Below are 13440 nucleotides of genomic sequence, written 5' to 3' on the forward strand. Positions count from 1 at the left end.
AAAACCCCAGTATACCACACCCATCCCTACCCTCCCCCTACCTGTGTGGCAGATGATTTCCACATTACTCTCTCTCTCTACTTTGATTACATTCAATATTTCGACACCAGACCCACCATTATTATTTGAGATTTTACCCCAACACTCAGATCTGCTGAAAAGGCAACATTAGACGATTTGTTTTCTATTGATGATTATGAATAGCATAAGAATAGCAATTGCGGCCACACGATTTGGAATCTGAAATTTTAATAATTAAGTCTGGAGGGATTTCTGGTGGATTACTGGTGCCCGCTCGAGGAGGGATTTCTGCCAAAAGCTGCTGGGTTCCGAGATTCGATTTGCTGGTGTGTCTCTGGGATCACGGCCATTAAGCAGCTTAATTAAGGACCCAGAGGGGCGGTTTGTGGGCGGTGACTCAGGGTCTGTTGGGGCGGGGGAGGACAAGGGCTCCGCCACCATCCCATGAGGCCCTGCGTGTCTTGTCACTGCTGGCCTGTACCCGTCTGTACAATTGCCTCTGGAAGACGGCAGCCACTGGGTCGCCAGGAGGAATAGGCAAAGGGACGACACCTTTTCCCACCTATGGTGGCCCAGCGCTGGTAGCCTAATGCAAAGCCCGTCAGTTTTTAATTTTTTGCAGTGCATGGATGAGAGCCAGGGCCTTGCATGTACAATGTGGGAGGCCACATCCATAGCCTAAAAAAAAGATTTTTTTTCTGTTTTTCTTTTTCTTTTAGTTTTGGGGGCATACCTGTGCTCTGGGCTTACCTCTGGCTCTGTGCTCAGGGATCACTGCTGATGGGGCCTGGGGCACCTGTGTTGACCGGGATGGAATCTGCATACAAGGCAAGCACTCTTCCACTGCACTGTGTCTCCACCCCTAAAAAGGGTTTCTAAAATATGGATCAGATCATCATCATAACACACACACACACACACAGTCACACACACAGGTATATACACAGAGACACACACGAACACATACAGACACACACAGACACAGACACATACAAACACACACAGATACAAACTGGCACACAGACACAGACACAAGCACACAGACAGGTACAGACATACACAGAGACACAGACAGACAGACAGACAGACACACACACACACACACACACACACACACACACCCTCATCCCGGGCTGCTCTTTAAGCCTGTGTTCTCCCTTGAATACAAATCCTGCCTGCTTGTGTTTCTGCTTCTCTGCTTGCCTGTGTCCACTCTGAGAAGCCTGGGGTCTCTCAAACACACACACTTCTCACATCTTCTAAAATCAGTTTTGGACCTGGAGTGATAGCATAGCGGGTAGGGCATTTGCCTTGCACGCAACCGACCTGGGTTCGATTCCCAGCATCCCATATGGTCCCCTGAGCACCACCAGGAGTGATTCCTGAGTGCAGAGCCAGGAGTAACCCCTGTGCATCGCCAAGGGTGACCCAAAAAGAAAAAAAAATCAGTTTCAACAAAAGCTATCTTGCTTCAGAGGACCGGGTGATACTACAGAGGACTCAGCACTCGCCGTATGCCCAGCTGACCCAGGTTGGATCCCGGCATCCCATTTGGTTCCCGAGCCCGCCAGGTGTGATTCCTGAGTGCCGAGCCAGGAGTAACCCCGAGCATCACCAGGTGTGGCCCAAACATCACCACCCCCACATCCCACCGAAAAAAAGCCCAGCGAAACAAACCAAATGGCTTTAGCCCATCCCTGTGCCCCGCTACTCCCTTCACTCCCAAGGGTGAAGACCCGCTCTCTTCCTTGTATATCTGGTCACTGCCTCCAGAAAGCCTCCCTGATTCTCACTCCTGCACATCGAGGACCTCTATCACTCCCCACAACTTATCTCATACATTTCCTGCAGAGCAAAATACAGCCAGTGCGCTCGGGTCACTAAGGTAGCAGAATCCTCACTGCCCCCACACACCTAGCGCCATCTCCATGGCACTCAGCAGGAGTCCTGGTTGACACCCTTCTCCAGGGGACAACAGCCTACTGTGTGGGCACCACAACGAAGTGGGTGTGACCCCCCCACCCCACAGGTCACCTCAACAACAATGATAAAGGGGAGACAAAGGCGGGAAGTCCAGAAAATGGGATGGCATAAGGTCTGGGCATCCCAAACACCACGTCCCAGGGGAAACGCTGCTGCCACAAGCCCCCTCCACAGTCAGACCACCAGCCGCGGCCAGGGACCAGAGCTCCATTCCCAGGGACTGGGGAGCGGGTGACGCTCGAGGTATAGGAAGCTGCGGTGAGGAAGGGGCTGGGGGCAGGAATGACTCCAAGGTCTTGAGAAGACTCTAGTTTTCTTTTTCTTCTTTTTTTTTTTCTTTTTGGGTCACACCTGGTGATGCAGAGGGATTACTCCTGGCTCTGCACTCAGAAATTACCCCTGGAGGTGCTCAGGGGACCATATGGGATGCTGGGAATCGAACCCAGGTCGGCCGCGTACAAGGCAAACGCCCTACCCGCTGTGCTATCGCTCCAGCCCCTAGTTTTCTGACTTCAAAGAGCTGAGAGAAGCTGCCCTCCTGTAACTCACAAGAGACACAGTCTTGGGGTGCAAACTTCCAGGTGACTGCAGTTCCCAGATGCATTTTTCTGTCTTTACCCGCAGGTGCTGGCTCACGGCTCCCCAAAGCCTTGGAGTTCCCTCAGTGTGGAGAACCCTAAGGACACCTTCTCATTGTGTGGGTGAGGTGACCTGGGAGCTACTCAGGGTGGCTGTGGGGAGCGGGGGTGGGCTCCATCATCCCTGAGTAACGAGGCCTCCCGATGGGAGGACCCAGCAGGGGGCTCAGCGTGTTGCACTCTGAGTTCAATCCCTGGCACCGCCCCCCACCTCTGAGTGCTTCTGCCAGCTCTACGTCTTGTGATCCCCAGTGACACGACCACACGTGCAGCCCAGATATGACAACAGCAACACAACACAAGTACATAAAAATTCTAAGAGAGCGGGCCAGAGAGACAGCACAGCGAGGAGGGCTTCTGCCGGGCACACGGGTTGCCCGGGTTGGATACCCAGCATCCCATTCAGCCCCCAGGCACCAGCAGGAGTGACCCCTGAGTGTAGAACCAGAAGTGAGCCCTGAGCATCTCTGGGTATGGCTCAAACCCCTTGCCACAAAAGAAAAAGATAGGGGGAAATAAAATATCCTTAGAAACCAAACCAAACCGAGAGGACAGGTGAGATAATAAAGCAGGACTAGGGGATGGGTCCCTGGCATCCGTTCGGGAGGATCTGAGTATGTGAGCCCTGGATTCTGCCAGCGGACGGGGTGGCATCAAACCAACCAACAAGTGAATATATTTATAAAACAGAAAAGAAAGGAAGAGGTGCAGAAAGAGTGGAGCCCACAGCGGGCAGCCCTGCACCCTCTCTTACCCTCCTGTGCTCTTCAGGATAAATCAGTGACCCCTGAAGAAAAGGGTCTCGTGGGCTTCGCAGACACTCCAGCAAGTTAGTCCAGCTGGAAGAGGGGGTCTTGGGAAGATCCCGTCTGGAACTGGTTGAGCCAAAGCACAAGTGACCACGGGCCAGTCTTGAGCGGTTGAGCCCGGAGCCTGTGGGGTCTGGAGCCGCTGAATCCCCCAACACCTGCTTGGTGCCCAAGCTCCTGGGCGTGAGCAAGCCTGTGCACACACTTGCACACTCGCACTGCAACAGGGTCCGAGAACCCTGTTCAGGGGCCCAGAACCCTCATAATTTCTCATTATTCCAGATAAAGGTCCCTCCCCACCCCACAGCCTGACATCCATGGGGTCACCCTTTGAGCTACCTCTAGGCTCGATGGGCACCACGCAGCCTGCTGGGCGCTGCCTGGAACATGCCTCTGGGGATGGACCACTCCCTTCCCATGAATGGGACCAGCAACAGCTGGCCAGGCCACAGCAGGGAGTGGGCCCACTGTCCCTTAACTGTCAGCCACTTTCAGGTGTGGGGACTCTGGCTGGCTGCTCTGTCGCCTCGCCGTGCTGTTGCAGGCAGCGTCCTTTCTTTCTTTTTTCTTTTTTTTTTTGCTCTTTTGGGTCACACCCGGCGATGCTTGGGGGTTACTCCTGGCTCTGCACTCAGAAATTATTCCTGGCAGTGCTCGGGGGACCATATGGGATGCTGGGAATTGAACCCGGGTCAGCCGCGTGCAAGGCAAACGCCGTACCCGCTGTGCTATCGCTCCAGCCCCATGCAGGCCACGTCCTTTCTTCCCTGCAGGAAACACACTGGTGAGACAAGCACAAGATGAACAGGATAATCTCCTTCACATCTGGCATCTTCACGGTCCTCAATACTATCCAGCTCTTCGTATTCGACATGAACCAGACGGTGTGGATTAGATATATGCTTCGGTTCAGTCTCTTTTGGGAGGTGCAGTCCAAAACAGTCAACTGGATCCTGGCCCAGGAGGTCTTTATCAGTATCTTCCTCTCCTCCATCACCTTGAGCACCAGCGCCTTCTTCCTCTATTGCCTCCACACCAAAAGCTATGTGGGCCTGGCGGTCTACAGCGGATGGATCGTCATCTACGAGCTCCTTTCCTTCTCCCTGGGGATGCTGGCCAAAGGGATCATCAAGAATCAGTTCAAGGAACTCGTTTACCTCAAGTTCACCTTCCAGATACTGCGCATGCTCCTCCACTTCCTGGCACTGCCCTTCATCCTCAGGTACATGCTGAGCCTCTACCAGGAAGCCAAGACCCAGGTCCGCGTGGCCCGCTACTGCTACTCCTCGGGCAGCATGACTCAAGGGCGCTCCATGCTCAGGACGGGACCAGTGTACCAACACCGGCTGCCCTGACCCGCGCCGAGCAGAGCAGGGGCAGTACTCCGGCAGTGGCATCCCGGGACCCCGGGCCTGTTCTGGCCCCTGCTGCCCTTTGGGGGTGATTGGGCCGTGTGCCTAGGAGCCAAGGATTCTTGCGGGGCGAGCGAGTTGCATGGGTCCGTGCCCGTGTATCAGAGACTCCTGTTCGCCTTGAACTTCCCCCTGCCTCTCACAGGCGGTCTGCGACTTCCCCAGCAGCCGGGTCCTGGAGCTCACCGGAGCCCTCCTCTCGCCGTTCCTCTAAGCTAGCCTTTCTCTTAGCGTTGACCTTGGTGGGACAGGGCTGTCCAATAAAACTTTGTTTTGCTCACGGAAATTTTCTGTGACTGTGCCATTGAGCCCTGCGAGTGTGGCTTTTGCTGTCCAGGAATCTAAATTTCTGTCTTTATTTTGTGTGGAGCAAGGTAGTTCTTACTGAACTGAATTTATTTAGAAATATGAATGGGGCTGGAGCAATAGCACAGCGGAGAGGGCGTTTGCCTTGCATGCGGCTCACCTGGGTTCGATTCCCAGCATCCCATATGGTCCCATGAGCACCGCCAGGGGTAATTCCTGAGTGCAAAGGCAGGAGTACCCCTGAGCATCACCAGGTGTGACCCAAAAAGTGAAGGGGAAAAAAAGAAAAAGAAAAAAAGGAAAGAAAGATGTGAGGGCAGGGACTGGAGTACAGGGGAGGGCGTTGGCTTTACATCCAGCAGACCTGGGTTTGATCTCCGGCATCCCATATGCGCCCTCCTCCTGAGCACCACTAGCAGCGATCCCTGAGCACAGAGCCAAGAGGAAGTCCCAAGCACTGCGGGGTGTGGCCCAAAGCACTGTAGCACTGTCTTCCCGTCGTTCATCGATTTGCTCGAGCGGACACCAATAATGTCTCACAAGAAATTGTGAGACTTGTTGTTACTGTTTGGGGCATATCCAAAACCAAAAATAAGCACAAAATATGTGAGGGGAGAGAGAGAGAGAGAGAGGAAGTATGTGTTCAAGAGAGAACACAGGCTCCCCCAGAGTGGAAGAAGACAAGGAGAGGAATTTAGAGACAGAGGCCAGATACGTGTTCAGGAAGAACACGGGCTTGAAGAGCAAGCCAGGAATTCCAAGTCCAGTTTCATTCCATTTGAATGACCTTCGGTCTCTCGAGCTGCTTGTGGCTGACCTCTGACGAGTATATTGGAGAGAACAAGAATCTGGAGTCTCGTTCACCTCCTGTGTCTCGCCCATGAGAGCCCCTTGCCCGTTTCATGCCACTCTGCTCCCCTCCTGCTGGTCCCTGCACGCAAGAAGAATGCCCATCTAAGGCGGCCCCGGGACTAGGGCTTAGCAGTTGAGTCCGGTTCAGGCTCTGCCTCGCATGTGTGAGGCCCTCGATTCCATCCCTGGCACTGCCACGTTCCAGGATTTCTCAATTTGTTTTTGTTTTGTTTTGTTTTGTTTTGTCTTGAGGCCACACCCAGTGACGCTCAGGACTCTGTGCTCTGGAATCACTCCTGGCAGTGCTCAAGAGGCCATCTAGGATTTCAGAGATCAAACCCAGGGCGCCGTGTGCAAAGCAAGCCCTCCTTGCTGTGCTATTATCCTGGCCCCAGGTTTCTCAATTTAAAGGCATTCCATGACCGGATAATTCTGTCTTGTAGGAAAGTTTGGCCGCATCCTTAACCTCCACCCAGGAAAGGCTAGGAGAAACCTCACCCCCTCATGCTCCCCCTGTACCCCATACCCTTCCCCCCCATGATAAACAAAACATCTCCCAGGATTGCAAATGTGCTCCAAGGTCAGCGATGGCCCTGACTTATGCAGTGTCCTTTGTTGTTTCTCTGTTCAAGCACTGTTTTGTCTGTTTTGAGCCACACCCCAGGGCTCCTTCCAGCTGGGAATCAGGTGGGGATTTGGGAGAGCCCGTGGGGGTGATGGGGGAGGGTCTGAGGGGGCTCCCGCAGGGAAGTACCTGTGCAGTTCTGTGAGCCCTTTCTCTGACCCTTGACCATTATTTATTTATTTATGTATTTATCTGGGGGGGGGAGGGGTGTTGGGCTGGAGTGATAGCACAGTGGTAGGGCGTTTGCCTTGCATGCATCCAATATGGTCGACCCGAGTTCGATTCCTCTGCCCCTCTCGGAGAGCCCGGCAAGCTACCGAGAGTATCTCGCCCGCACAGCAAAGCAAGGCAAGCTACCCATGACGTATTCGATATGCCAAACACAGTAACAACAAGTGTCAGGATGGAGACATTACTGGGCCTGCTCGAGCAAATTGATGAACAACGGGAGGACCGTGACCGTGATCTGGGGTGGTGGTGGCTGGGAGGGTGGGGTGGGTCACAAGATGCCGGGGGCTTGCTCCTGATCCTGCTCTGCCCAGCCTCCCCACATGGTGCTGGGGAACCGGCCATACCGCAGGGGTCCAAAGCAAGCACCTCACCCCTGTGCTCTCACCACCACACCCGACGGCGCTCGGGGACCACACGGGATTGAATCTAGGTCAGCCGCGTGCAAGGCAAGTGCCTGCCCACCGCACTGTCTCTCCGGCCTCCGAGCCCCTATTTCAAAACAACCCACCCAGCATCGAGAGCTTTCATGGGTACTGGCTCACGGGGAGCCTTCTGTCGGAAGGGGAGTTTAGCTGTCATTTGTTCTTAGGGTCACAAGTGATTTCTGGCTGCATGGCACTGTGGCAAGCACTAAAAGAATATCGCACAAAGCCCCATGGCCAGAAGTAAGGCCCCCTCAACCTCCACCACACACACATACACACACACACACACACGCACACACGTGTGAGCACCACAACCAATTCACACAAATCTCCGAGGAGCGACTCAGCCAAGAGTGGGAGAATCAGAGCCAAGTATGTTGAGTGAACCCCCACTGAAACATCGAGAGAGGGAAGAGAAGTGGGAGTGGGGAGAGATAAAAAAATAAAATAAAAATAACACTACCAAAGTATCAAAACAACCCCCCAAACTGCCAGGTACTGTTTTAAGTCAGCACAGGGCCAGTCCCGAGATAAGGGCCAGTTCCTGAAATGACCACCAGGTGGCAGTCAGCAATAAACGTTTGCTTACACCTGTTTGCTGTCAGCCTCAAGGTCTCCAGGCAGCTGGTGTGGGACGGCTGGGAACAGTCCCACCTGCCTCTCTGGTCTCGGCAGGTGTTTCTTGGCTGGTTGCCTTTCCGTGCCAGCAACGGAGCAGAAAGCACACGCAGGCTTCAAAGTTCAGATGCCAGAATTTGCGCATCACTGACCTCGGCTGAGTCCCCAGCACTGCAGGGTCCCCTGAGCAGTGAGACCCAGAACACAGAGCCTGGAGCACCCCCCAAACAAAACACAACTTGTGCCTTCATACGCCCTCCCTGCCCCCTTTCTCTCTCACACACCAAGTTCTGATCCCCAAATCTTGCTGGTGCATTTGGAAGATGGTGAGATGGAGGAGATGTACGTAGTTTTGGAAAAGCCACAAGGGAAGGAGAAGTCGAACGCAGGTCCTAGTGCGGGGGAGCTGCAGCGCCCCAGTGCAGGGCTCCCTGCTGCCCCAGTATCGCCTGGCCCCTTCGAGAAGCCCCTCGCTGAAGCTGCCTGGTTCAGTGTGCTAGGCCCTGGGCTCCTCTCCCGTAGGACTCTCCCTGCTCTCCCCACCCGCCGTAGTGCTTGGGTATGTGCATGCAAAGAGTGAGCTGAGCACTGAGCCACATCCCTCACTTTCTCCAATAACCTGTGGCACAGCCACGGCCAGCCAGGCTGCCAGGTATGTGGCAGAACCACGAGAGGCAGTGCGGCCCAGTGAGCACCACCACTTAGAGGATGTTTGAGTTCCACAGCCGGAAAGTGCCCGCTCTGGTGAGCACCGAGTGAGCACCCTGCGTGAGCTCCACAATGACCACACGTCCTCAAGGAAGGAAGAGCACGAGCCCCAGAGAGCACACAGGCAAGCACCACGCAGACCTGGCCAGCACCACTGCAGAAACGTGTGCTCACCTCAGCCAGATGTTTGCAATCTGGATCATCACAACGGCAATGAAAGTGGGGATAAAAGAAACAAAAAAGCATTTTAGGGGCTGGAGTGATAGCACAGCGGGGAGAGTGTTTGCCTTGCACGCGGCTGACCCGGGTTCGATTCCCAGTATCCCATGTGGTCTCCCAAACACCACCAGGAGTAATTCCCGAGTGCATGAGCCAGGAGTAGCCCCTGTGCATCGCCAGGTGTGACCCAAAAAGTAAAACAAACAAACAAAAGAAACAAAAACGGTTTTTAAATGTTTTTCTAGGAACTAGAGCCTATCACACCGTGGTGGGGAGGGCATTTGCCCGGTATGCGGCCAACCCACATTCAATCGCCGGCATCCCACATGGTTCCCCGAGCACTGCCAGGAGTAATTCCTGAGCACGGAGCCAGGAGTAACCCCTGAGCATTGCAGGTGTGGCCCAAAAACAGTAAACAAAGCAAAACACTAAACATGTTTTTCCAGAGCTTGCTCCTGGCTGAGCCGGGTTCTGTTCTAGGCATCCCACATAATACTGAGAAAGCTCTGGAGGAAGCCCTGGGTGTGGCCCCCAAACAAACAAACAAACAACAACAACAACAAAACACCGAAATGTCTTTCTCAGGACTGGAAAGTCACACCCAGTGATGCACAGGAGTTACTCCTGGTGGTTCTCAGGGGACCAATGGGATGCTGGGAATCGAACTCGAGTCGGCCGCGTGCAAGGCTATCTCTCCAGCCCCATCACATGGGGATCTTGAGCCCCACCAAGGAGTGACTCCAAGACAGACAGCCAGGAGCAAGCCCTGAGCACAGCTGGGTGTGGTCTAACTGCCCTCACATACCAGTTTCCCTTGCCTGGGACCAGAGAGCTCAAAGGAGCTGAGTCACAGGCTCAGCACGCAGGAGGCAGGTCTGACCCCCAGTATAACCAGGGTCCCCCAGCACCACTGAGAATGACCCCCAAACAGAGCCAAGGATAACCCCAAACACCGGCAGATGTAGCACAAAACTCAACTATTTTTTTTCTCAACATACATATCACGTGATTGTAATATATATCTATAATGTCGTGTACGGGCTGGAGCGATAGCACAGCGGTAGGGCGTTTGCCTTACAAGCGGCCCACATGGCCGACCCAAGTTCGATTCCTCTGCCCCTCTCGGAGAGTCCGGCAAGCTACCCGTGACGCATTCGATATGCCAAACACAGTAACAATTGTCACAATGGAGATGTTACTGGGCCCGCTCGAGCAAATTGATGAACAATGAGAGGACAGTGACAGTGACAGTGAATTTAGTATGCAATTTTTAATATACACACATACAGAATTCTTTCCTCTTTTCCCTAAAAATGAACCCCATGCCAGGGAGGTGACTCAAAGGTAGAATGGATAGAACCCCGGGTTCCATCTCTAGAAACACACACACACACACACACACACACACACACACACACACACACACACACACAGCACCAGAGCTGTTCTTGGGTTTTGTTGGTTTTCAGACTGTGCTTGGCAGTGCTCAGGGCTCACTCCTGGCTCAGTGATCAGGAGTCACTCCTAAGCGTTTTCGTTACCATTTCTCAGCACCTAGATGGCACCCAGCTCCCGGCAGGCACTGGGCAGATGTCAGGGAGTTGGAGGGACACAGACCCCAGAGGAAGGACAGGCCCTCCCTCCTGTCTGCCTAACTGCTGCAGGCAGACCCTGGGCGCTCTCCTCCTCCTTCCCCTCTCTCCCTCCTGGGGGCAGACTCTGGAGGGGAAGACGCTAGGACCCTAACCCTTTGCCTTTCTCCCTGTCCTGATCTCTCCCCTACCCCCCACCCCCACCTCTGTCCAGCCTTGCAGAGAGCAGCCCCTCGAGAAAGCAGCCCTCCGAGGTCTCGCCCACCCTGCATCCCTCTGCCTTTCTGCTCCCTTTCGTCACGTGCCCTGCGTGTCCACACGTGAGCTAGGAACTGGGGGTATCCTGGAATGCAAGGCCCAGACCACAATCCACAGGGCCCGGCATGAGAGGTGTGCAGGGGGCAGATTTGGAGAGAGTTGGGGCGGGGGGAGAAACCAAGCACTAGCGACTTCGGGGGTGGGGGCCGGTGGGGGAGTTCCAAGTCTTAGATTGTGGAGAATCAGGGAGGTCTTCCTGGAGGAGGAGCCCTCTCAGCTGAGTCCCAGACGCAAGAGGGAGTGGTGTGGTGGGAGCCTGAGAAGGTGCTGATCCCCCTGGGAGAGTTACTGATTCTAGTCTGTCACTTCCACAACCGGGCGAAGGAAAAGGCCCTGACAGGGGTGATGGCGAGGAGAGGAAGCAAGGTCTGATCTTCCTCAGAGAAGAGAAGGTCTCCCCATTTCCCACGGCCTCTGCAGGCTGTTCCCAGTAGGCCAGGCTCTGGCTGAGCAAGTCCCAGACTCTTCCCCCACTGGCCTGCTGTCACGGGCATCTTCCCACGCTCCCATGAGGACAGGCTGCACCCCCTGTTCACAGGGTGAGGGACTGTGGGGCACGCCCTGTCCACAGGGAGAGGGTCTGTGGGTGCCTCTTCTCAGGGTGAGGGTCTATGGGTGCCTCCTTTAAAGGTGAGGGTCTGTTTGTGCCTCCTCTCAGGGTGATTGTGTGTTTTCAAAAAGCCGGCGCTGCCCTGTCTCTCCCGCCGCCCGTGTTCGGTAGTCTCAAGCCGCTTCCCCCACCCTGGGGAGGCCGATGGCGATGGGCAGGCAAAGAAAGGCATGAGGGCCAGGCTGGCCAGTATCAATTGTACGTTATTCCAGTCTTCACTCCCCTTCTACTTCTCTCTCACTCCTGACTCTGCCCTCTGGAGCCCGAGCCCGAGAGAGCCCAAGCCCCTCTCCGAGCTTACAGTCTGGGTTGAACATTAACAAATCAACAAAGAGAGGTAAGACCCCCTCCTCGAGGAGATTAACTCCAGGATAAAATCTCGTCTAAAGAGATTATTCCAGATTGCTAGGAGATCCGCTCAAGGGTGGGATCCCAACGAGGGTGTGTTCTTTCCTCAGCTAGTAATCTACTTAAATAGTTGTAGTAAATCTACTTCCAATATTTCTAGCAATCTCATTCTGAATGAGCACAGTAAGAGATATAAACTTACAGTTTGGTTCTTCCTGAGGACATCTCACTAGATATTCCGCAGTCCCCAGGCCAGGTTAGTCTTCCTAGCCCCAGCAGGGTCCTAGTTTCATCGTTACTTACTTTTGGATCATGACAGTATTTGTCCATGATCATGCCCTCAACTTATAGTTGAGTTTCGTGGCGCTTTGGCCTGGTCCATTTCGATGCCAGGGTAGCTCACAGCTTGCCCTGGGTCCATTCAGTCCCTCATTAGGACCCTGCTTTGGGGGTGCTAGGAACTAAGGGCAACTGAGTCAAGGAAGCAGATGCCCAGGAGTAAATATTATTCAAAGTTAATCAACTCCCAAGTTACAAAGCATACTATTAACTATCTTCTTGTGCCCTTTCTGTATGAAAGGACATTGCTTTAAGGTAAGGTAAAGGTAAAGGTAAAGGCCCTCCCGTTGATCGTCGATTTGCTCGAGCAGGCCCAGTAACGTCTCCATTGGAGACTTTGTTGTTACTGTGTCTGGCATATCGAATACTCTCGGTAGCTTGCCGGGCTCTCCGAGAGGGGCGGAGGAATCGAACTCGGGTCGGCCATGTTGGCCGCTTGTAAGGCGAACGCCCTACCCGCTGTGGTAAACTATGCAAAAGATATAGCTTACAATACAAGTTCAGTGTCCTTAGAAGGATCTGATCTTACAAGCTAACAGAATCTGATTAGGGAGAAAAGGTGATTAGCCAATTTGGGAGGAGAGCACAGAGAAAGACTTTACAGATAAATACAGAGGAATGAGAGTGACTCGGGAGCACTGTGATGGGTGTAACCAATAAACCTAAGCTCCCTGTGGCAATGTTATCCTACAGGTGATGGTCTGTGGGTGCCTCCTCTCAGGATGAGGGTCTGTGGAGAGCCTCCTCTTTTTGCCTTTCCCGGGTCTCTGCTCTCTCAAGCAAGGTAGCTCACAGACAGTGGGTTAATGAAGGCCAAGTGCCATGGCACAGAGGGTCCCTACCTTGAGGAGAGTCGGGGGCCCTGCACACACCCCCAGCTCCCTCTCTCCCCTCAGCCCTCATCCTTTGTCAGGTAGAGAGTAGCTGCGTGCTGGTTGGTCACTGGCCCGGGATTGTCTTGGTGGGAAACAGGCCTGTGGAGGTGGCAGGAGGTGGGTGTTTGCCTTGCACGTGGCTGATCCCTGAGCATGGATCCTGGCTTTACCAAATCCATTGCCAGACACAGGACCCCCTGAACTGCGAAGAAAAAAGGAAAAATGGACGAGGTGGGGGTGATATGGGACTTTTGTTTTGTCTGGGGGCCACAACCAGCGGTCCTTAGGGCTAACTCCAGGCTCTGTGCTCAGGGATCACTCCTGGTGGGCTCGGGTACCGCGACTGACCCTGGGTTGGCCGCATGCAAGGCAAGAGCCTTACTGCTATACAGTCTCTCTGACCGCCATTTGACGTTTCTTTTCTCCTAGTGGCATGATAGTGACAAGATATGATCTGGGTTGTGAGAAATGGAACTGAAAGTTATCAAAGTTATGCTTTTTGATGAGGTAG

General features: G+C 53.9%; 1 protein-coding gene across 1 annotated transcript; it reads left to right on the forward strand.

Moving 5' to 3' along the window:
- The first annotated feature begins 4251 nt into the window (after positions 1 to 4251).
- Positions 4252 to 4806, forward strand: TMEM217B (transmembrane protein 217B). The gene has a single exon (XM_056137338.1). It carries the CDS (start codon positions 4252 to 4254, stop codon positions 4804 to 4806), a length of 555 nt encoding a protein of 184 aa, XP_055993313.1.
- Positions 4807 to 13440: the final 8634 nt, after the last annotated feature.

The sequence above is a fragment of the Sorex fumeus genome, unplaced genomic scaffold, assembly GCF_029834395.1.
Source record: "Sorex fumeus unplaced genomic scaffold, SorFum_2.1 ptg000123l, whole genome shotgun sequence".
Lineage (NCBI taxonomy): Eukaryota > Metazoa > Chordata > Mammalia > Eulipotyphla > Soricidae > Sorex > Sorex fumeus.

Bases quoted from the DNA above. Each gene is read 5' to 3' on its own strand.
- TMEM217B (XM_056137338.1), top strand. From the start codon at position 4,252: ATGAACAGGATAATCTCCTTCACATCTGGCATCTTCACGGTCCTCAAT.